This window comes from Rhinoraja longicauda, chromosome 1 (genome assembly GCF_053455715.1).
Source record: "Rhinoraja longicauda isolate Sanriku21f chromosome 1, sRhiLon1.1, whole genome shotgun sequence".
NCBI lineage: Eukaryota > Metazoa > Chordata > Chondrichthyes > Rajiformes > Arhynchobatidae > Rhinoraja > Rhinoraja longicauda.
The window spans coordinates 16,292,892-16,318,054 of record NC_135953.1 but is presented as its reverse complement, the minus strand read 5'-3'; the positions used below and the strand labels follow the sequence as shown (position 1 = coordinate 16,318,054).

The following is a 25,163-nucleotide window of genomic DNA, read 5'->3' as shown; positions in this document are numbered from 1 at the left end:
TTGCACAATTTCAGCACCTTTCCCCAATCAGTTCTTGCAAAGAGAAGAAATGGTCTGTGGTGAGCAATTCTATTTGCATCACTGTGAACACACACTTGCCCTAGGACTGCCTCTGCTGGGGTGGATACAGCAGTCTGCCTTCATAAGAGAAACCTCTCCCTTCTGCAGAGAACCTAATGTCTTTGGGCATAGAAATATTAATGCACCCTTTTGATTTTATTGTCCTCTATCTATTCTCTCACCAGTGGATAATGTTTTTACATACCTTGTCGATCCCTTTAAAATTCTAAAAACACACAAGCACATCACTCTGAATGCATTCAAGAGAGAACTGGATAGAGCTCTTAAGGATAGCGGAGTCAGGGGGTATGGGGAGAAGGCAGGAACGGGGTACTGATTGAGAATGATCAGCCATGATCACATTGAATGGTGGTGCTGGCTCGAAGGGCCTCCTCCTGCACCTATTGTCTATATTTTGGGGAACATTAGCTGTCTTTTACATACCTCATCATTTCTAGCACTCAGCGAGCACACCCTACACTAGCACTATCCTACACACTAGGGACAATTTACAATTTTACTGAAACCAATTAACCTACAAGCCTGTACGTCTTTGGAGAGTGGGAGGAAACCGGAGAAAACCTACGCAGCCACGGGGAGAACGTACAAACTCCGTACAGACAGCACCCGTAGTCAGGATCGAACCGGGGTCACTGACGCTGTGACGTGCCGCCATCTTTTACGGCACCATCTTGTACCCTTCAAGTTCAGTTGTTAAAAAGAAGTCCTCTGCTCCATTGAGTTTATTACTGTGAGCGGTGGTGTGATTGAGTTTGTTTTTGCCCTTATTCAGCCAGTAATTGTATCCGGTGTCCACACGAAGCTCCGTGAGGAACTATGGAAGCCTGAAGCATTTGGGAAAGAGTTTGGGGAGCAGGATGCCGACCTTGTTGACTGTAGAACAAACACCATTATCGCTGGTGCAAAAATCCGAGACTTTTGGGATGGATTTGAAGACCTTTCACGTAAGTGTTTAGTTTAGAGATACGACACGGAAACAGGCCCTTCAGCCTACCGAGTCCGCACCGACTAGCGATACCCACACACTAACACTATCCTACACGCGCTAGGGACAATATACATTTATACCAAGCCAATTAGCCTACAAACCTGAACGTCTTTGGAGTGTGGGAGGAATCCAACGATCTCGGAGAAAACCCGCACAGATCACGGGGAGAACGTACAAACTCTGTACAGACAAGCAAACGTAGTCGGGATCAAACCGGGTCCCTGGTAAAGCAGTGTTTTTTTTTAATCTTGCATTTTCTAAAGATGGGTCTTGACCCGAAACGTCATCCATTCCCTCTCTCCAGAAATGCTGCCTGGCCCGCTGAGTTACTCCAGCATTTTGTGTCCACCTTGCATTTTCTAAAAGGCCTTTCCAGCCAACAAAGTTGGTGGTTGAGATTCAGTCTCGGGGTTGTGAAAGGAATGGTCGGCCAACTTATGGACAGCAATCAAATGACAACAGGGTCGACTGGCCCCTGATGCTGTGTGGCAGCCTTTAAAAATAATGGCATTAAGATTATTTACAGAGAGATTTACGAGGATGTCGAGTAAGGATGTCGACAAAATGGAGAAGGTACAGAGGAGATTTACTAGAATGTTGCCTGGGTTTCAGCACTTAAGCTACAGAGAGAGGTTGAACAGGTTGGGTCTTTATTCTTTGGAGCGTAGAAGGTTAAGGGGGGAACTTGATAGAGGTTTTTTAAATTTTAAGAGGGACGGACAGAGTTGACATGGGTAGGCTTTTCCCTTTGAGAGTGGGGAAGATTCCAACAAGGGGACATAACTTCAGAATTAAGGGACAAAAGTTTAGGGGTAACATGAGGGGTAACTTCTTTACTCAGAGGGTGGTGGCTGTGTGGAATAAGCGGTGGAGGCAGGCTCGATTTTATTATTTAAGAGTAAATTGGATAGGTATATGGATGGGAGGGGATTGGAGGGTTATGGTCTGAGAGCAGGTAGATGATACTAGGTCAGAGAAAGTGGTCGGCGTGGACTGGTAGGGCCTAACGGGCCTGTTTCCGTGCTGTAATTGTTATATGGTTATATGGTTATAGGATGTCGCCAGGACTCAAGCGCCTGTACTACAGGGAGCAGTTGTGCAGACTAGGACTCTATTCCTTGGAGTGCAGGAGGATGAGCGGTGATCTTATGGAAGTGTACAAAATTGTGAGAGGAATCGATCGGGTAGACGCACAGAATCTCTTGCCCAGCGTAAGGGAATCTAGAACCCGAGGACGTAGGTTTAAGATGAAGAGGGAATGATTTAATGGGAACCTGAGGGTTGACTTTTCTTTAAACCCAAAGGGTGGTGGGTGTATGGAACAATAGACAATAGACAATAGACAATAGGTGCAGGAGTAGGCCATTCAGCCCTTCGAGCCAGCACCGCCATTCAATGCGATCATGGCTGATCACTCTCAATCAGTACCCCGTTCCTGCCTTCTCCCCATACCCCCTCACTCCGCTATCCTTAAGAGCTCTATCCAGCTCTCTCTTGAAAGCATCCAACGAACTGGCCTCCACTGCCTTCTGAGGCAGAGAATTCCACACCTTCACCACCCTCTGACTGAAAAAGTTCTTCCTCATCTCTGTTCTAAATGGCCTACCCCTTATTCTCAAACTGTGGCCCCTTGTTCTGGACTCCCCCAACATTGGGAACATGTTATCTGCCTCTAATGTGTCCAATCCCCTAATTATCTTATATGTTTCAATAAGATCCCCCCTCATCCTTCTAAATTCCAGTGTATACAAGCCCAATCGCTCCAGCCTTTCAACATACGACAGTCCCGCCATTCCGGGAATTAACCTAGTGAACCTACGCTGCACGCCCTCCATAGCAAGAATATCCTTCCTCAAATTTGGAGACCAAAACTGCACACAGTACTCCAGGTGCGGTCTCACCAGGGCCCGGTACAACTGTAGAAGGACCTCTTTGCTCCTATACTCAACTCCTCTTGTTACGAAGGCCAACATTCCATTGGCTTTCTTCACTGCCTGCTGAACCTGCATGCTTCCTTTCATTGACTGATGCACTAGGACACCCAGATCTCGTTGAACTCCCCCTCCTCCTAACTTGACACCATTCAGATAATAATCTGCCTTTCTATTCTTACTTCCAAAGTGAATAACCTCACACTTACCTACATTAAACTGCATCTGCCATGTATCCGCCCACTCACACAACCTGTCCAAGTCACCCTGCAGCGTTATTGCATCTTCCTCACAATTCACACTACCCCCCAACTTAGTATCATCTGCAAATTTGCTAATGGTACTTTTAATCCCTTCGTCTAAGTCATTAATGTATATCGTAAATAGCTGGGGTCCCAGCACCGAACCTTGCGGTACCCCACTGGTCACTGCCTGCCATTCGGAAAGGGACCCATTTATCCCCACTCTTTGCTTTCTGTCTGTCAACCAATTTTCTATCCATGTCAGTACCCTACCCCCAATACCATGTGCCCTAATTTTGCCCACTAATCTCCTATGTGGGACCTTGTCGAAGGCTTTCTGAAAGTCGAGGTACACCACATCCACTGACTCTCCCTTGTCAATTTTCCTAGTTACATCCTCAAAAAATTCCAGTAGATTTGTCAAGCATGATTTCCCCTTCGTAAATCCATGCTGACTCGGAATGATCCCGTTACTGCTATCCAAATGCTCAGCAATTTCGTCTTTTATAATTGACTCCAGCATCTTCCCCACCACTGATGTCAGACTAACTGGTCTATAATTACCCGTTTTCTCTCTCCCTCCTTTCTTAAAAAGTGGGATAACATTTGCTATCCTCCAATCCACAGGAACTGATCCTGAATCTATAGAACATTGAAAAATGATCTCCAATGCTTCCACTATTTCTAGAGCCACCTCCTTAAGTACTCTGGGATGCAGACCATCAGGCCCTGGGGATTTATCAGCCTTCAGTCCCATCAGTCTACCCAAAACCATTTCCTGCCTAATGTGGATTTCCTTCAGTTCCTCCATCACCCTAGGTTCTCCGGCCCCTAGAACATTTGGGAGATTGTGTGTATCTTCCTCAGTGAAGACAGATCCAAAGTAACGGTTTAACTCGTCTGCCATTTCTTTGTTCCCCATAATAAATTCCCCTGCTTCTGGACGAGCTGCTGGAGGAGGTAGTTGAGGCAGGTAATATCGCTACGTTTAAGAAACATTTAGACAGGTACATGTACATGGATAGAAGAGGTTCAGAGGGATATGGGCCAAACGCAGGCAGGTGGGACTAGTGTGGAAGCGACATGTTGGTCAGTGTGGGCAAGTTGGGCCGAAGGGCCTCTTTCCACGCTGTATGGCTTTATGATGCCAGGGAAGGTGTGGGCTCTGCAATGCAGATCGTCCTAAACCATGAGCTGGTCTGGGTATTTGATTGGACATATCTGCAAGGTAAGGCCAAAGACCTGTACCTTTTGAGGCAGGCGTAGTAACATTGACCCACAGCTGAATGCACCGATCCCTTGGGAGGTGGGTGGGGGCAAGTACATCTTTGCAAATGTAAAGTATATTTTAGCAATTTCCGCTTTGTCTCAGATTTTCTGGCTCTGCAGTATTGTGCTTTGGAAAGGCATGTGGATGCCTGGGGGGACCTGCTGCCTGAAGTGGACTAGTCCTGACTGCTTTGACATCCATTCACGCCACCTCGTGCCTCTCAGCAATCCAGGCATAATAAAGCATCTAACTTAGGACGGCACAGCGGTAGAGTTACCGCCTTGCAGCGCCAGAGACCCGGGTTCAATCCTGACTCCCGAGTCTATGTTCTCCTTGTCCGTACGGAGTCTATGTTCTCCTTGTGACCGCGAGAGTTTTCTCCAGTGCTCCAATGTCCTCTCGCACTCCAAAGACATACAGGTGTGTAGGTTAATTGGCTTCGGTGAAATAGTAATTTGTCCCTAGTGTGTGCAGGATAGTGCTTGTTAGTGTACGGTGATCGCTGGTCGGCGCGGACTCGGTGAGCCGAAGGGCCCGTTTCCGCGCCGTATCGGAAAAGTCCGCAGTCTAATTAATAACCCGCGACTGAATGAAGATTGTTGGCGCGTGCAGTGCAATGCCCTGTGTTTGAGGCCATTGTTTCAAGATGTTTAACTGAACCCTTTCTGTGATTCTAAGGGCGCCTCGAAACAAAGGAGAAGGAACCGATGGCTCTGAAACTGAAAGACTGGCCTCCTGGAGAGGACTTCAGAGACATGATGCTGTCCAGGTAAGCGACGTAATCAGCTAAAGATATGCTTGCCGAAGACTTGGTTATCAGGGATATCTTAATGTTACAACCAGACCTCGATCAGTTGGGATGGTGGACCAAGGAATGGCAAATGGAATTTGACTCTGACAAGTGTGAGGTGTTGCACTTTGGAATGTCAAACCAGGCCAGGACTTGCACAGTAAATGGTGGAGCCTTGGAGAGTGACAATAGATAATAGGTGCAGGAGGAGGCCATCCGGCCCTTCGAGCCAGCACCGCCATTCAATGTGATCATGGCTGATCATTCTTAATCAGTACCCCGTTCCTGCCTTCTCCCCATACCCCCTGACTCCGCTATCCTTAAGAACTCTATCTAGCTCTCTCTTGAATGCATTCAGAGAATTGGCCTCCACTGCCTTCTGAGGCAGAGAATTCCACAGATTCACAACTCTCTGACTGAAAAAGTTTTTCCTCATCTCAGTTCTAAATGGCCTACCCCTTATTCTTAAACTGTGGCCCCTTGTTCTAGACTCCCACAACATTGGGAACCTGTTTCCTGCCTCTAACGTGTCCAACCCCTTAATAATCTTATACGTTTCGATAAGATCCCCTCTGATCCTTCTAAATTCCAGTGTATACAAGCCTAGTCGCTCCAGTCTTTCAACATATGACAGTCCCGCCATTCCGGGAATTAACCTAGAGTTGCTGAACTGATGCAGTTGTGACGTTTAAAAGACTCTGGCGTGGCGGTAGAATTGCTGCCTTGCAGCACCAGAGACCCAGGTTAGATCCTGATGTTAGGTGCTGCCTGTACTGAGATTGTACATTCCCCGAGTGTTCTGGTTTCCCTCTCCCCCCCCCCCCCCCCCACACATTCCAAAAACGTGCCGGATTGTAAGTTAATTGGCTTTTGTAAATTGTCCCTGGTGAGTGGGATAGAACTTGTGTACGGGTTATTGTTCGATGGCGTGATCCCGGTAGGCCGAAGGATCTGTTTCCGCATTGTATCTCTAAACTAAACTAAACATACAGCCACAAAATGCTAGAGTAACTCAGCGGGTCAGGCGGCATCTCTGGAGAGAAGGAATGGGTGACGTTTCTTGTCGAGACCCTTCTTCAGTCCAGCATTTTGTGTCTACCTTTGATTAAAACCAGCATCTGTAGTTCTTTCCTAAACATATTGACATACGCATGGAAGGGAAGGGTTCAGAAGGTGCGGACCAGATTCAGGCAAAGGGGACTAGCCCAATGGACAGTTTGGTCGGCATGGACAGGATTGGCCGAAGGGCCCCTTTCCCTGTGTACAACTCTGTGACTCCAGCTCTTTAAGCTGGTGGTTGTGTTTGTGTTTATACTTGTACTGTAGGTGCATTCATGTTGAGGTCTTGACATTGGACGTAGCAAGTTGCAACATTGAAATGCTGCAACCACTGCACTGGTGTCAATTGTTAGAGAGCTCCAAGGATCCCTAGAATACGTCCAAATCAACAAATGGTCTTCTCTACACTGAAGATAGACACAAATTGCTGGAGAAACTCAGCGGGTCAGGCAACATCTCTGGAGAAAAAGGATAGATGATTTTCATAAGTTGTAGGAACAGAAAATTAGGCCATTTGGCCCATCAAGTCTACCCCACCATTCAATCAGGGCTGATCTATCTTTCCCTCTCAACCCCATTCTCCTGCCTTTTCCCCATAAACCCGGACACCCGCATTAACCACTGCTGAGATTTTAAATTTTTTTTATATTAAATACTTAGGACACCCCCACAATTAAATTGTGGATTACGGAAATGACCGAGACCTTGCATTTGGAAAAAATAAGGTTTGCCTTAATTGACAAACCATCTATTTTTTTAAATATGGTCTCCATTTATTGAATTTTTAAAAAAGTAAATGGGTTTGCCACAAAACTAAAATTTAAAACTAAAGTTAAAACCTGAGTTTAGGGTTGGATGTACAACTATACTCACTAACTCCCGGATCTATCCCCATAATCTTTATATTTGTAATTTTCTTTTTTCTTTGCTTTCTCTCTATTAGTTTATAGTCTTTTTTTTCAGTCTCTTTTCATCGTTATTTTTTCTTTAAAAAAAATAAAAAATTGAAGCTATGTAAGAATTTTATAACCAGTTTGTCGTTTATTATTATTTGTACATATGCTTTAAAAAAATAAAATAAAAAAAATACTTCGGACATATCTTTTAGCCTCCCTGCACCCTGCTCCCAGCCCCTGAAATAACTGAGCGATGGAACAGTGAGTAAACATAGAAAGATGTTTTGTTCGTCGGGACCCTTCTTCAGGCCTACCTTTCACTGTTCCTTCAGATTTGAAGACCTGATGAACAACCTGCCTCTGCCTGAATATACCAAGAGAGACGGCAAGCTGAACCTGGCTTCCAGGCTGCCAGACTTTTTTGTGAGACCTGATTTGGGACCAAAGATGTACAACGCCTATGGTGAGTGAGCCGTGCCATTCCTTTCCAAACTTTGTGCTTCACATTTTTACGGCCTTGTAGAAGTGGAGGCTCTTGCTATGAATGGTCATCTTCTGCCTCCGTTGCTCAGGCTTGTTGTCGGCGGAGGACAGGAATGTTGGAACGACGAACCTTCACCTGGACGTGTCGGATGCTGCTAACGTGATGGTGTACGTGGGGATCCCCAGCGGCCAACCCAATCACGAGGAGGGTGAGTGTTGGTTGACCAGGTGTCGGCCTGTGAAGAAAGCCAGTTGGCCTTCATAACAAGAGGAGTTGAGTATAGGAGCAAAGAGGTCCTTCTGCAGTTGTACAGGGCCCTAGTGAGACCGCACCTGGAGTACTGTGTGCAGTTTTGGTCTCCAAATTTGAGGAAGGATATTCTTGCTATTGAGGACGTGCAGCGTAGGTTCACCACGTTAATTCCCGGAATGGCGGGACTGTCATATGTTGAAAGACTGGAGCGACTAGGCTTGTGTACACTGGAATTTAGAAGGATGAGAGGGGATCTTATCGAAATGTATAAGATTATTAAGCGGTTGGACACGTTAGAGGCAGGAAACATGTCCAGTACCAGGGGCCACAGTTTAAGAATAAGGGGTAGGCCATTTAGAACTGAGATGAGGAAAAGCTTTTTCAGTCAGAGAGTTGTGAATCTGTGGAATTCTCTGCCTCAGAAGGCAGTGGAGGCCAATTCTCTGAATACATTCAAGAGAGAGCTAGATAGAGCTCTTAAGGATAGCGGAGTCAGAGGGTATGGGGAGAAAGCAGGAATGGGGTACTGATTGAGAATGATCAGCCATGATCACATTGAATGGCGGTGCTGGCTCGAATGGCCTCCACCTGCACCTATTGTCTATTGACCCTGATGAAGGTTCATACTGAAGGTCTCGACTGGCCCACTCCTCTACGTTTGGTTTGGTTTAGTTTAGAGGTACAGCGCGGAAACAGGCCCTTCGGCCCACCGAGTCCGCGCCGACCCGCAATCCCCGCACACTAACACCATCCTACTCGTATTAGGGACAATTTACAATTTTTATCAAATCCAAATTAACTTACAATAGACAATAGACAATAGGTGCAGGAGTAGGCCATTCAGCCCTTCGAGCCAGCACCGCCATTCAATGCAATCATGGCTGATCACTCTCAATCATGATCGCCATGATCGCATTGAATGGCGGTGCTGTTTTTGGGGTGTGGGAGGAAACCGGAGCACCCGGAGAAAACCCACGCAGGTCATTGGGAGAACGTACAAACTCCGTACAGACACGTTGCTGTGTTTGTTTTAGAAATATATAAAAAATAGGTGCAGGAGTAGGCCATTCAGCCCTTCGAGCCTGCACCACCATTCAATGTGATCATGGCTGATCATCCAAAATCAGTACCCGGTTCCTGCCTTCTCCCCATATCCCTTGATTCTGTTAGCCCTAAGAGCTATATCTAACTCAGGATATCTAACTTTTGCGGGGTCGCATTCCTTTTTCTTTTGACATTCGCCTTAATTCAGTAATTAATTGTAGCACCCGCACTCAAAGAGTCAAGAGTGTTTTATTGTCCTGTGGTCCCAAACAGAACAACAAAGTCCTTACTTGCAGCAGCACAACACAATATGTAAACATAGTACGCCCAGAATAAACAGGAAGTAGACACAAAAAGCTGGAGTAACTCAGCGGGACAGGCAGCATCTCTGGAGAGAAGGAATGGGTGACGTTTCGGGTCGAGACCCTTCAGACTGGCCCAAAACATCACTCATTCCTTCTCTCCAGAGATGCTGCCTGTACCCCTGAGTTACTCCAGCTTTTTGTGTCTAATATCTTCGATTTAAACCGGCCTCTGCAGTTCCTTCTTACACATAAACAGGAAGTACACTTCAGCTACTATTTGTTTTTAAGTGCAGCTTTGCAGTTTTGTTCTCAATTTAACGATTCAAGAAGAAACAATGTTTCCGTAGAGGACGCAAAGTGCTGAAGTAACTCAGCGGGCTGGGCAGCATCTCCGGAGAACATGGATAGACAATAGGTGCAGGAGTCTGAAGAAGGGTCTCGACCTAAAACGTCACCCATTCCTTCTCTCCCGAGATGCTGCCTGACCTGCTGAGTTACTCCAGCATTTTGTGAATAAATCGATTTGTACCAGCATCTGCAGTTATTTTCTTATACTAGGTGCAGGAGGAGGCCCTTCGAGCCAGCACCACCATTCAATGTGATCATGGCTGATCATTCTCAAACAGTACCTCGTTCCTGCCTTCTCCCCATACCCCCTGACTACGCTATCCTTAAGAGCTCTATCTAGCTCTCTCTTGAATGCATTCAGAGAATTGGCCTCCACTGCCTTCTGAGGCAGAGAATTCCACAGATTCACAACTCTCTGACTGAAAACGTTTTTCCTCGTCTCCGTTCTAAATGGCCTACCCCATATTCTTAAACTGGTACCCTAGGAAAAACAACTGCAGATGCTGGTTTAAATCGAAGGTAGACACAAAGTGCTGAAGTAACTCAGCGGGTCAGGCAGCATCTCGGGAGAGAAGGAATGGGTGACATTTCGGGTCGAGACCCTTCTTCAGACAAACAGTAGGTGCTACGCGACCAGCTGCGTTACTCCACCACTTCGTGTCCTTTTGTACACCAGCATCTTGGTACAATATCTCTTGAATAAAACTAAAATGCAGGCAAATGCATTTCATGTAAAATGGCTGCAGTCATTGTTCTCTGACTCCATGTTGATGAATTATCTTTTCATAGAAATCCTGAAGACGATGGAGGATGGGGACACAGATGAATTGACGATTAAACGTTTCACTGAATCCAATGAAAGGCCTGGTGCTTTGTGGCACATTTACTCAGCCAAAGAAGCAGAAAAGATCCGAGATCTGCTGAAGAAGGTAATTGGCAGCAAAGGACCACCTGCTACTTTTGGGATCACGATGCCCAGTGTTTTGTGTCGTGTTCACCATGGTCACTAGTGGCAACTGAGTCAGGATGGTCCAAGCAGTCATCTCTGACCAACCTTTGTATCCTTCACTATTCATATCTTCCTACCTCCTGCCTTCAACTCCACCTTAGCCCAAAGAATGCCTTTCATTAACATCCTTTCCACTCTTTTTTTGTCACAGATTACCTTTTTGAGTTTAGTTTATTGTACCATGAAGATTTTCTGTAACCAGATAGGATGGGAAGGACAAAACATGGGAGACAATAGTTGAACACAGGCGAGGGGGGGGGGGGGGGTGTAGATAGTCAGATGCTTGGACAAAGACCAGAATTGGGAAAACAAGTGTGAGACAAAAGATTTGAAGAGTTTTGAATTGTGGAGGAATGTGGGGAGAAGGGAGAAGTAGGTGCACGTTCAGGTGGAGCACAGGGGAGGTCATAAGTGATCGGAGCAGAATTAGGCCATTCGGCCCGCTCTGCCATTCAATCATGGCTGATCTATCTCTCCCTCCTAACCCCATTCTCCTGCCTTCTCCCCATAACCCCTGACACCTGTACTAATCAAAAATCTATCTCTGCCTTAAAAATATCCATTGACTTGTCCTCCACAGCCTTCGGTGGCAAAGAATTCCACAGATTCGCCAGAGGAGGAGGGTTGGGGAGGGGGGGGGGTTAGAGGTTACCTAAAATTGGAGCTCAATGTTGATGGTGCTGTCACGTGCTCCTGCCCCTCGGGAACATCTAATGAAGATGTTTGCGGCGTTTTTTTTAACACAGAGGTTGTTGGGGGCCTGGAACGTATTCCTGGGATGGTGGTGGAGACCAATACAATAGTGGCGTTTAAGTGGCTTTTAGATGGGCCCATGGAAATGCAGGGAATAGAGGAACATGTTATCTGCCTCTAATGTGTCCAATCCCCTAATTATCTTATATGTTTCAATAAGATCCCCCCTCATCCTTCTAAATTCCAGTGTATACAAGCCCAATCGCTCCAGCCTTTCAACATACGACAGTCCCGCCATTCCGGGAATTAACCTAGTGAACCTACGCTGCACGCCCTCCATAGCAAGAATATCCTTCCTCAAATTTGGAGACCAAAACTGCACACAGTACTCCAGGTGCGGTCTCACCAGGGCCCGGTACAACTGTAGAAGGACCTCTTTGCTCCTATACTCAACTCCTCTTGTTACGAAGGCCAACATTCCATTGGCTTTCTTCACTGCCTGCTGAACCTGCATGCTTCCTTTCATTGACTGATGCACTAGGACACCCAGATCTCGTTGAACTCCCCCTCCTCCTAACTTGACACCATTCAGATAATAATCTGCCTTTCTATTCTTACTTCCAAAGTGAATAACCTCACACTTATCTACATTAAACTGCATCTGCCATGTATCCGCCCACTCACACAACCTGTCCAAGTCACCCTGCAGCCTTATTGCATCTTCCTCACAATTCACACTACCCCCCAACTTAGTATCATCTGCAAATTTGCTAATCAATTGAACAGGACAAATAAACCAAATGTAAAAATATTGAATAGATAAAATAAGTAGAGTTGATTAGATGTGCCTGGAGATTGTAAATAATATGATTATTTACACCCACTGCTTTTAACAAATATACCTTGTGACAATAAAAGATAAAACATAAAAGTGCTGGAGTATCTCAGCAAGTCAGGCAGCATCTGCAGAGAGTGGATAGGTGATGTTTCAGCTCGGGGCCCTTCTTCATATGTTCATAAGTGATAGAAGCAGAATTCGGCCCATCAAGTCTAATCTGCCATTCTTCCAGAGAATGGCGGTTCTGGCTCGAAAGGCTGAATGGCCTACTTCTGCACCTATTGTCTATAACCCCATTCTCCTGCCTTCTCCCCATCACCCCTGACACCTGTACAAATAGACAATAGGTGCAGGAGGAGGCCATTCGGCCCTTCGAGCCAGCACCGCCATTCAATGTGATCATGGCTGATCATTCTCAATCAGTACCCCGTTCCTGCCTTCTCCCCATACCCCCTGACTCCGCTATCCTTAAGAGCTCTATCCAGCTCTCTCTTGAATGCATTCAGAGAATTGGCCTCCACTGCCCTCTGAGGCAGAGAATTCCACAGATTCACCACTCTCTGACTGAAAAAGTTTTTCCTCATCTCAGTTCTAAATCCTACCCCTTATTCTTAAACTGTGGCCCCTTGTTCTGGACTCCCCCAACATTGGGAACATGTTTCCTGCCTCTAACGTGTCCAACCCCTTAATAATCTTATACGTTTCGATAAGATCTCCTCTCATCCTTCTAAATTCCAGTGTATACAAGCCTAGTCGCTCCAGTCTTTCAACATATGACAGTCCCGCCATTCCGGGAATTAGCCTAGTAAACCTACGCTGGTTGGCGATCTTCACACTGAATAATCCAAGCTGTTAACTTGACACCCACTGAACTGTGTCCGTTTTCAGGTAGCGGAAGAGCAAGGTCAAGAAAATCCTCCCGACCACGACCCGATTCATGACCAAAGCTGGTACCTGGACAGGACTCTACGCAAGAGGCTGCATCAGGAGTATGGGGTGCAGGGCTGGGCCATCGTGCAGTACCTCGGTGACGTGGTCTTCATACCAGCCGGAGCTCCGCACCAGGTCGGTGTTCCAGCAGCTCATTTGTTCTGCAGCTAAACGCATTTGCATGTTGCTCCACTGACGCAGTGATGCCAGAGGGTGGGAGGTTATTCCTGGGACGGTGGTGGACACCAAACCAGTATGTCGATCCTGTGGATCGTAGCATCAGGATGTGCACAAAACATGACTGCCTTTCCAATTTTCCCCCTAACCGGGCGGGCACAGTGACGCAGCGGTAGAGTTGCTGCCTCAGTTCAGTTTAGTTTATTATCACGTGTACTGAGGTACAGAGGAAAGCTTTTGTTGCCTGCAATCCAGTCGGCAGAAAGGCAAAACATGATTACAATCGAGCCATTTACAGTGTATAGATACATGATAAGGGAATGACGTTTTAGTGTAAGGTAAAGCCAGCAAAGTCCGATCAAGGATAATCCCAGAGACCCAGGTTTGGTCCTAACTACGGGTGCTGTCTGTACGGACTTTGTACGTTCTCACTGTGACCACGTTGGTTTTCTCCAGGTGCTCCGGTTTCCTCCCACACTCTAAAGATGTGTAGGTTAATAGGCTTTGGTAAAAAATTGTGCACTGTCACTAGTGCTAGTGCACGGGCTGGTTGGTGCAGACTCGGGCCGAAGGGCCTGTTTCCGTGCTGTATCTCCAATGTCTAAAGTAAAGTCCAAAACCAACATGGATCTTTTAACTGATGTGTCTGTTGCATGTTCTTTTCCACAATCAGTAACCTGTGCCCAACTTCTCCCCATATCCCCTGATTCCACTAGCCCCCAGAGCTCTTATCTAACTCTCTCTTAAATTCTTCCAGTGACTTGGCCTCCACTGCCCTCTGTGGCAGAGAATTCCACAAATTCACAACTCTCTGGGTGAAAACGTCCCTTCTCACCTCAGTTTTAAATGGCCTACCCTTTAACTAAGACTGCGGCCCCTGGTTCTGGACTCCCCCAACATTAGGAACATTTTTCCTGCATCGAGCTTATAAAAGGACTGGACAAGCTAGGCACCCCACTAGTCACTGCCTGCCATTCTGAAAGGGACTCGTTAATTCCTACTCTTTGCTTCCTGTCTGCCAACCAATTCTCTATCCATGTCAATACCCTACCCCCAACACCATGAGCTCTAATTTTGCCCACTGAGGCCAATTCTCTGAATGCATTCAAGAAAGAGCTAGATAGAGCTCTTAAGGATAGCGGAGTCAGGGGGTATGGGGAGAAGGCAGGAACGGGGTACTGATTGAGAATGATCAGCCATGATCACATTGAATGGCGGTGCTGGCTCGAAGGGCCGAATGGCCTCCTCCTGCACCTATTGTCTATAATCTCCTGTGTGGGACCTTGTCAAAATTGCCCACTAATCTCCTGTGTAAGACCTTATCAAAGGCTTTCTGAAAGTCCAGATATACTACATCCACTGGCTCTCCCATATCTATTTTACTTGTTACATCCTCTGCCTCAACTATTTCCTCTAGTAGCTCATTTCATATACCCACTACCCTCTGTGTGCAAACGTTGCCCCTCAGGTTCCTCCTATTAAATCTTTGCCTCGCTCGTCTTAAACCTCTCTCCTCTGGTTCTCGATTTCCCGTCCATTGAAAACAGATCCAACAGAATTGCTGCATTTGGGATGAGTAGGGTGGGAGGGAGTACAGGAGAGTGGAGAAAGATCTGGGATACTGTCCTAGCTCAATGACGAGTAAATGTTTTAACTATTGTTGCTTGCTGCAGGTTCACAACTTGTACAGTTGTATCAAAGTAGCGGAGGATTTTGTTTCCACTGAACACGTCAAACACTGCTTCCGGCTGACACAGGAGTTTAGACACTTGTCCAACACGCACACCAACCATGAAGATAAACTCCAGGTATCTGAACTCATTCTCTCCCAACAGGATTGATTTCAGTGAACAGGTTGAGGACTTGCGGCAATCACACTTATACTAATTTCTGCAATTAAGTTTAGATTTATTATAGTCACGTGTACCGAAGTACATTGAAAGGCTTTGTTTTGCAAGCTAACCAAACAGACCAGATAATACTAGAGATAAATACAATAAAGTTAAACTCAAATCAGGGGCAGCACGGTGGCAACGGTAGAGCTACTGCCTTACAGCGCCAGGGATCTGGGTTTGAATCTGACCAAAAGTGCTGACTGTACAGAGTTTGTACATTCTCCCCATGACCTGCGTGTGTTTTTTTCCGAAATCTTCGGTTTCCTCCCACATTCCAAAGACATAAAGGTTTGTAGGTTAATTGGCTTGCTATTAATGTAAATTATCCCTAGTGTGTGTAGGATAGTGTGGTGTGCAGGGGTCGGTGGGCTGAAGTTAGACACAAAATGCTGGAGTAACTCAGCGGAACAGGCAGCTTCTCTGGGGAGAAGGAATGGGTGACGTTTCGGGTCGAGACTTCTTCAGACTGAAGTCAGTGGAGTGAGCGTTTCAGAGATTGAATGTAGTCGGAGACAGTGAGACTGGTGGGAGAACTGGGAAGGGGGAGGGAATGGAGAGAGAGGGAAAGCAAGGGTGATTGGAAGTTAAGAGAAGTCATGTTCTTACCGCTGGGGTGTTAGGTGCCCAAGCGAAATACGAGGTGCTGTTCCTCCAATTTGCACTGGGCCTCACTCTGACAATGAAGGAGGCCCAGGACATAGAAACATAGAAAATAGGTGCAGGAGGAGGCCATTTGGTCCTACGAGCCAGCACTGCCATTCATTGTGATCGTGGCTGATCATCCACAATCAGTAACCCGTGCCTGCATTCTCCCCATATCCCTTGATTCCGCTAACCCCTAGAGCTCTATCTAACTCTCTTTTAAATTAATCCAGTGAATTGGCCTCTACTGCCTTCTGTGGCAGAGAATTCCACAAATTCACAACTCTCTGGGTGAAAAAGTTTATTCTCATCTCAGTTTTAAATGGCCTCCCCTTTATTCTTAGACTGTGGCCCCAGGTTCTGGATTCCCCCAACATTGGGAATGTTTTTCCTGCATCTAGCTTGTGCAGTCTTTTTATAATGTTATATGTTTCTATAAGATTCCCTCTCATCCTTTTAAATTCCAGTAAATACAAGCCCAGTCTTTCCAATCTTTCCTCATATGACAGTCCCGCCATCCCGGGGATTAGTCTCGTGAACCTACGCTGCACTGCCTCAATAGCAAGGACGTTCTTCCTCAAATTAGGAGACCAAAACTGCACACAATACTCCAGGTGTGGTCTCACCGTGGCCCTGGACAACTGCAGAAGGGCCTCTTTACTCTTATACTCAAATCAGGAGTGAAGGGTCAGTTTGGGAATGGGAGGGGGAGTTAAAGTGCAGAGCAACTGGGAGATCGGGTAGGTTAACGCGGACTGAGCCCTGTTTCCACGCTGTATCTCTAAACTACACTAAATGCAATAAATAGAACAAAGAGGAAAATACAGAGTGTGCTTTCAAGTGATAGACACAAAATGCTGAAGTAAGTCAGCAGGTCAAGCAGCATCCCTAGAGAACGTCACCTATCAATGTTCTTCAGAGATGCTGCCCAACCCGTGATGTTTGGTGACCAGATGGGAAAGAACCTGGCACAAGGACTTGGCTCTGTGTCGTTACTGAAAGATGACAAAATGAAAATAGCAGCAGCTGAAGGTCAAAGCAGTGATTGCTTTAAAGCTCCGTCATTTCCAGAAATAAACTTAGAGTGGGGAAGATAATTGGGGATGGGAAGACAGTCAGTCAACCGTAAGTGTGATGTCTTCTCAATCAGCAAAAACTATTAGAGAAACTAGTGAGACCGCACCTGGAGTACTGTGTGCAGTTTTGGTCTCCAAATTTGAGGAAGGATATTCTTGCTGTTGAGGGCGTGCAGCGTAGGTTTACTAGGTTAATTCCCGGAATGGCGGGACTGTCATATGTTGAAAGACTGGAGCGACTAGGCTTGTATACACTGGAATTTAGACGGATGAGAGGAGATCTTATCGAAACGTATAAGATTATTAAGGGGTTGGACACGTACGTTAGAGGCAGGAAACATGTTCCCAATGTTGGGGGAGTCCAGAACAAGGGGCCACAGTTTAAGAATAAGGGGTAGGCCATTTAGAACTGAAATGAGGAAAAACTTTTTCAGTCAGAGAGTTGTGAATCTGGGGAATTCTCTGTCTCAGAAGGCAGTGGAGGCCAATTCTCTGAATGCATTCAAGAGAGAGCTAGATAGAGCTCTTAAGGATAGCGGAGTCAGGGGGTATGGGGAGAAGGCAGGAACGGGGTACTGATTGAGAATGATCAGCCATGATCACATTGAATGGCGGTGCTGGCTCGAAGAGCCGAATGGCCTCCTCCTGCACCTATTGTCTATTGTCTAAGTTCCTGGTGATCCACTGACCTCCACACAACTAACGGGGAAATTATTTTACAGTTGTGCTGGATGCAAACGTAAACAATGGCCCCAAACACTTCTCCGTGGAGACATCCAACTGTCCACCATGTCCCAAATCCCCAGATACAAGTTCATAGGTTACAAGTTATAGGAGTAGAATTAGGCCATTCGGCCCATCGAGTCTATTCTGCCATTCAATCTTGGCTGATCTCTGCTTCCTAATCCCATTTTCCTGCCTTTTCCCCATAACCCTTTGACACCCATTATAATCAAGAATTTACAGGGGCAATCAGACAATAGTAACGGCTGTTGAATAGAATGTTATAGGACAGGCTAGATGTAGGAAAAATGTTCCCGATGTTGGGGGAGTCCAGAACCAGAGGTCACAGTTTAAGAATAAGGGGTTGGCCATTTAGGACTGAGATGCGGAAAAACTTTTTCAGACAGAGTGTTGTGAATCTGTGAAATTCTATGCCACAGAAGGCAGTGGAGGTCAGTTCATGATGTCTTCAAAAGAGAGTTTGATATAGCTCTTAGGACTAACTGAAGCAAAGGATATGGGGAAAACGCAGGAACAGGGTATTGATTCTGGATAATCAGCCATGATCATATTGAATGGCGCTGCTGGCTCGAAGGGCTGAATGACCTACTCCTGCACCTATTTTCTAAGTTTCTAACTGCAACAATGTGCTGGGCCCAGGACACATCATCTGAAATGTGTACGCCCAGGAATATGAAGCTGTTCATTCTCTGTCCACTATCGTCTCACCGATAAAGGCAGGTCCCTCAGCTTTCCTTTCCTGGTCAAAAAATCAGCTTCTTGGTCTTGCTGTTGTTGAGAGCAATTGCAATTCCCTTCTCTCCGGTCACTCAGTTGAAGCAGTGGGCGACAATCCCATATTAGGGCTAATGGAATTAAGGGATATGGGGAGAAAGCAGGAACAGGGTACTGATTCTGGATGGTCATATTGAATGGCGGTGCTGGCTCTAAAGGCCTACTCCTGCACCTCATATCATATCATCATATATCTACAGCCGGAAACAGGCCTTTTCGGCCCTCCAAGTCCGTGCCGCCCAGTGATCCCCGTACATTAACACTATCCTACACCCACTAGGGACAATTTTTACATTTACCCAGCCAATTAACCTACATACCTGTACGTCTTACACCTATTTCCTATGTTAAAAATGCCAGCTATATAAAGCCTGGTACTCGAGGGAGTGTGGTGATTCAGCCAGTGCAGTTTTTCAACATATCAAGTTGGAAGTACGGAGTAGGTAGTTGAGGAGGTACTATCGCAACGTTTAAGAAACATTTAGGCGGGTATGTGTATGGGATAGCTTTAGAGGGATATAGGCCAAATGCAGGCAGGTGGGACCAGTTTAGATGGGCCATGTTGTTCGGTGCGGTCAAGTTGGGCAGAAGGGCCTGTTTCTACGCTGTATGACTCTAAGTTCTGGTCACCAATATTTTATTAAGGCTTCATTTATTTAAGCAATTTCTACAAATGATATGGTTTGATGTAAACCCATTGATTAGTAACAAGTTGTACTGATACAGCACAGAAACAGGCCATTCGACCCAACACATGCTAACCAAGCTTCCCCTTCTACACTAGTACCACCTGCCCACATCCTTCTATACCTTCCCTGTCCATGCACCCATCCAAATATCTTTTAAATGTTGTTATTGGTATCTGCCTCAACTACCTCCTATGGCAGGCAGTTCATTCCGTATACCCACCTCCCTTAAAGTTAAAACTAATTTTGTCTTTGGGGGCAATATATTTGGTGCTAATCATAACCCTGTGCCCTTTGTTTGCGTGCAGGTGAAGAATATAATCTACCACGCAGTGAAAGATGCTGTTGCGATGTTGAGAGCTCATGAGTTCAGTCTTCTGAAGAACCAGGGGTGATGTCTAAAATTCTGACTAAACAAATCTGGACTCATCTCTGGACTAACTCTTAACACCATCTTTCAAAGACTGACATGTTCAAGGAGGCAACACAGCATCCTTGGGTTACACCGGCAGATCGAGAAAGCTTGAACCTTATCCGTGATACTTTGTAAAACTGAGCAGCAAGGATGTTCTCTATAATTCAACGTAATTTTGCTCACAAGCAATTTCTAAGTTTCAGCTAAACCAGTTAAAACAATTCCAAATTTGTTTTGTTCTGCCCATCCTGTATTTATTCCCTTGGCTACGTGATCTATCTTGGAATTGTTTGGGAAATAGTTCTCTGGGGCTTTCCCACGTACGACCAGGTGAAGCAGTAGAAGGCTTGTCCCAGTCTTCCTTGTTGTGCCTGGTGTAGTTGGCAACATCCTATCTGTGTGTTTCTTGTCTAGTTGCAAAACAAATTTCCAGATGTTATTAGTGCTTCAGCAAGGTTACGTTCTACCCGAGAACCGAGAGTTAATCGTCTTTGTTGTAGTGGATGCAGTTCTGCACAATTTCCAGCTTGTTCTGTACTCGTATCCACACACACAGTGAGTTCTAAATGGAAGATGTTAGTTGGTTCATAATATCTTGTATCTTTCTATTAATGTGGGAATCACATTGGTTTGTTGCTTAACTTTGGCAAGAATGTTATGTTTAGCAAGAGTTAATTTTTTGAAAAGCAGGTAAGTGAAATCACCTAAGATTTGGATTCACAGAATTGGAATTATTTACATCCAGTATAAGCTTAGGCATCGAGTGCACATTTTCCATTCTTGGATTTCTCTTGTTTAGTTAGGGGAATATAGTAACTTGTCCAACACATTTCAAATCCTAGGACTCCTGAGAGTTTTGAAGTACTTCCTAACTGATTTTGTGCTTTTGTTACAACGGTTCAGAGTTTATTGTGAAATACACAAGTGCATATAGATAAGAATTCTAAATTGTGACAATATTCACTGCACTATATACTTGCAGATTCTACCTAGGCAAACAAATACCATTATTGGAGACATTTGTTTTCTAAATTACTGCACAGTAATTGTGACTCCAAACCTATTCCCATTCTGAGTTGTTTAGTCCAACTTGGCAGTAATTTTCATCCACTTTGTTTTGAAACATACTTGTTGCTGAAATTGAGAGCACGTTTTACAGTCCGTGTACCAATGAACAAAAGGCCTTGTTTCTTTCTCTAAAATTTGAAGATGGTTCTAATTCAACTATTTTTAAAAACTACTATAAAACTTTCAAAGTAAATGAAATCCCAGTCATTGGTATTTCAATAACTTTGATTACTCAGGACATACTCAGGAATGTTTGTGTAGGTTTTGTTTTCTTTGTTCATTTTGCTATGTTTTGTGGTTTAAATGCACAGCATCGAAGTTGGTCTGAAAATGACAAGTTAAAAAATAGAATTGTTTAGATGGTTAGGCAATATTTGTACAACAATGTGATTTTTACACAATGTGCTTTTATTACAACTGTTCCAGAGTTTATTGTGAAATACGCGTGCATATAGATAAGAATTCTAAAATGTGACAATATTCACCGCACTACATACTTGCAGATTCTACTGATGTGCGGGTTTCTTTAACAATGTAGGCATCACACTAGGCAAACAAATTACATTATTACATTCAGTCTGAAGAAGGGTCTCGGCCCGAAACATCATCCTTTCCTTCTCTCCGGAGATGCTGCCTGCATTTTGGCATTTTGAGTACACTTACCATTCCTGCTCAGGAACAAACATGCAGCAGACACATCAGTTAAAACTCCTATGTTGGATTTAGACTTTACTTTAGACTTTGGAGATACAGCACGGAAACAGGCCCTTCGGCCCGAGTCTGCACCAACCAGCCCGTGCACTAGCACTAATGACAACTTACAATTTTTTACCAATGCCAATTAACCTACAAACCTGCACACCTGGGTGACGTTTCAGGTCGAGACCCTTCTTCAGACTGATGTCAGGGGAGTGGGCGGGACAGACACAGAATGTGGTCAGAGACAGTGAGACTGGTGGGAGAACTGGGAAGGGGGAGGGGATGGAGAGAGGGAAAGCAAGGGCTAGTTGTAGTTAGAGAAGTCAATGTTCATACCACTGGGGTGTAAGCTACCCGAGTGAAATATGAGGTGCTGTTCCTTCAATTTGTGCTGGCCTCACTCTGACAATGGAAGAGGCCCAGGACAGAGAGGTCAGATTGGGAATGGGAGAGGAAGTTAAAGTGCTGAGCAACCGGGAGATCAGATAGGTTAAGGCGGGGGTGTTCAGTGAAACTATCGCCGAGCCTGCGTTTTGTCTCGCTGATCTACAGGAGTTGACACCTGGAACAGCGGTTACAGTAGATGAGGTTGGAGGAGGTGCAAGTGAACCTCTGCCTCACCTGAAAAGACTATCGGGTTTCTCGGATGGAGTCGAGGGGTGAGATAAAGGGACAGGTATTGCATCTCCTGCGGTTGCAGGGGAAAGTACCTGGGGACGGGGTGGTTTGGGTGGGAAGGGACAAGTTGCGGAGGGAACGGTCTCTGTGGAAAGTAGAAAGGGGTGGAGATGGGAAGATGTGGCCAGTAGTGAGATCCCGTTAGAGGTGGCAAAAATGTTGGAGGATTATATGTTGTATGCGACGGCGGATGGGGTGGAAGGTGAGGACAAGGGGGGCTCTGTCCTTGTTACGAATGGGGAGAGGGGGAGTAAGAGCGGAGCTGCGGGATATCGAGGAGACCCTAGTGAGAGCCTCATCTATAATGGAAGAGGGGAACCCTCCACTCCCTAAAGATCGAGGACATCACCGATGGCAATAGGTGCAGCCCTTCGAGCCAGACCTGGTATAGAAAACCTCATCTTGGGCACAGATGTGGCGTAGACTGAGGAATTGGAAGCAGGGTGGGAAGAAGTGTAGTCTAGATAGCTATGGGAGTCAATAGTCTGTCTCCTGTGATGGCGACTGTGAGATCTAGAAACGTTAGGGAGATGGTCCAAGTGAATTTGAGTGCAGGGTGGAAATTAGTCGTGAAGTTGGCGAGTTCTGCGTGGGTGCCGGAGGTTACACCAATGCAGTCGTCAATGTAGCGGAGGTAGAGTTCGGGGATAGGGCCAGTGTACACCTGGAACAGCGATTGTTCGAAGTACTCTACAAAGAGACAGGCATAACTGGCCCATGCGAGTGCCCATTGCTACACCTTGGATTTGGATGAAGTGGGAGAAGCTGTTGAGGGTAAGTAGCAGCTCTGCTTGGCAGAGGAGAGTGTTAGTAGACAGAAATTGGCTGGTTCTGCAGTCGAGGAAGAAACTGGGCTTTAAGACCCTCCTGGTGGGGGATGGAGGTGTAGAGTGACTGGACATCCATAGTAAAGACGAGGGAGTGGGGGCCTGGAAAACGGAAGTCATTGAAAAGACAAAGAGCTTGCAAGGTGCCTTAGAAACATAGAAAATAGGTGCAGGAGGAGGCCATTCGGCCCTTTTGAGCCAGCACCGCCATTCATTGTGATCATGGCTGATCGTCCCCAATCAATACCCCATGCCTGCCTTCTCCCCATATCCCTTGATTCCACTAGCCCCTAGAGATCTATCTAACTCTCTCTTAAATTCATCCAGTGATTTGGCTTCCACTGCCCTCTGTGGCAGAGAATTCCACAAATTCACAACTCTGGTTGAAAACGTGTTTTTTTTCACCTCAGTGTTAAATGGCCTCCCCTTTATTCTAAGACCTGGTAGGGACATCGGTAGGGAGGGATTAGATCAGGGGGGGTTAGGATGGAGTCCAGGTAGGTGGAAATTAATTCGGTGGGACATGAACAAGCAGAAACAATGGGTCTGCCAGGACAGTTGTTTGTGGATTTTGGGGAGAGGATCAAATCGGTCCTTGCCGGGTTGGGGAACGATAAGGTTGGAGTCTTTAGATGGCAGAGAGCCGGAAGTAATGAAATCAGAAATGGCGTGTGATATTAAGGTCTGGCGCTCATGTGTGGGGTCATGGTGCAAGGATTAGTGGGAGGAGGTGTCTGAGAGTTGTTGCCTGGCCTCAGCCTGGTAGAGGTCAGCACGCCAGTCTACCGCGGCACCTCCCTTGTCGGCAGGTTTGATTATTGTCGGGGTTGCTGCACAGTGAGTGGAAGCTGTACGTTCAGGGGGGGGAGGACGTTAGAGTAAAGGGAGTGGAAAAGTTGAGGCGGTTGATGTCCCGCTGGCAATTGGAAATGACGATGTCTAAAGAAGGAAGATGGCCGTCCGGGGGAGTCCAAGAGGAGGGCGTCCGGTGAAGATGGGAGAAGGGGTCATCACTGGGTGGTGAGGACTCCTTCCCATAGAAAAAGGCATGAAGGCGGAGGCGATGGAAGAAGAGCTCTATGTCATGGCGAACCAGGAACTCGTTGAGGTGGGGGCGGAGGGGAACAAAGGTGAGGCCTCTGCTGAGGACAGACCGTTCCGTATCAGAAAGGGGGCAGTCGGAGGGGATGGTGAATACATGCCACGGGTGGGGGTCGCAGGTTAACTCACGGTTTGTTCCCTTGTTAGATACACCTGGGCAGCTGAACAGCACCTCATTCCACTTGAGTAGATAACAACCCAAATGAATTCTCCAACCACTCCCCCTGGCCTGCCTTCCTTCTTTCCTCCTCCCTCTCATGCCAGCCACACGGACACAGACCCTTTTCTCCCCTCCCCCTCCATTCCTTTGATTTATGCAATTCACAACTCTTTAATCGTTGTGTCTCACCTTTTTGTTTTTTCATCTCTGACGTTTGTCAAACCATCTGCCTTTCCCTCGTCAGTCTGCAGAGTGGTTCTGACCCAAAACATCACCTATCCACATTCTGCAGAGCTGATGAGTTACTCCAACACTTTTTTTGTGATCCAGCATCTGCAGTTCATTATTTCTACTTGGATTAGTTTAGATACTTGGTTTGGTTCAGTCCACCGAGTCTGCGCCGACCAGCGATCCCCGCACACTAACCTGTCCTGCACACACCAGGGACAATTTACAATTTTACTGAAGCCGATTAGCCAACAAACGTCTCTTTGGAGTGTGGGAGGAAATCGGAGCACGGGGAGAATGTACAAACTGTATAGACAAGCACCCACAGTCGGGATCAAACCGAGGTCTGGTGCTGTAAGCCAGCAACTCTACCACTACGCCACCGTGCCTCCCATCTTGCTTCCTTTTACCATGTCCTCGTGGATCCATTTTGAATCCCAGCTTATCCATTCGGCCATATTTACTGTCTTGTTTGGTAAGCGGGAAGCAGCAAGGAGCTTTGTATGAAAGTGAAAGCTACACAAACTTGAACCACTACTGCATTTCACAATCTAAGTGTATAAAGGACATCTTTGAAGTTGCACTAAACATTTATAACTCGTCTTCTGCAAACTGTAATTTCAGTAAAACCATGTCGGCAGAGATAAACCAAAGCAGAGTTTATTCCTTTTCGTTGCATCCCTATTTAATTATTAAGGTGGACCAAGTTTTTGTATAATTAGAATGTTATTATTTACGTTGAATTGCAGTTCCACAGAAGTCTAGTACGATAAATTCATACTTAAATATCTCAAACAAATCACTCCAATAAATCCATCTCATTTTATTTTAAG

The 25,163-nt window shown here is 46.0% G+C and overlaps 1 protein-coding gene across 2 annotated transcripts in view; it reads left to right on the top strand.

Moving 5' to 3' along the window:
* The window catches only part of LOC144599674 (lysine-specific demethylase 3A-like), a 75,405-nt gene extending 54,229 nt beyond the window's left edge, over positions 1-21,176 (top strand). The window contains exons 18-25 of one of the 2 annotated variants that reach the window (XM_078410985.1): positions 854-1,025; positions 5,191-5,281; positions 7,590-7,720; positions 7,830-7,949; positions 10,480-10,619; positions 13,119-13,295; positions 15,011-15,145; positions 19,463-21,176. In XM_078410985.1, the coding sequence (XP_078267111.1) occupies positions 854-1,025; positions 5,191-5,281; positions 7,590-7,720; positions 7,830-7,949; positions 10,480-10,619; positions 13,119-13,295; positions 15,011-15,145; positions 19,463-19,549 (1,053 nt within the window). In that variant the 3' untranslated portion in view covers positions 19,550-21,176. The remainder of the gene's footprint in view (positions 1-853; positions 1,026-5,190; positions 5,282-7,589; positions 7,721-7,829; positions 7,950-10,479; positions 10,620-13,118; positions 13,296-15,010; positions 15,146-19,462) is intronic. The other variant, XM_078410901.1, reaches the window with a different exon arrangement.
* The last annotated feature ends 3,987 nt before the right edge of the window (positions 21,177-25,163 follow it).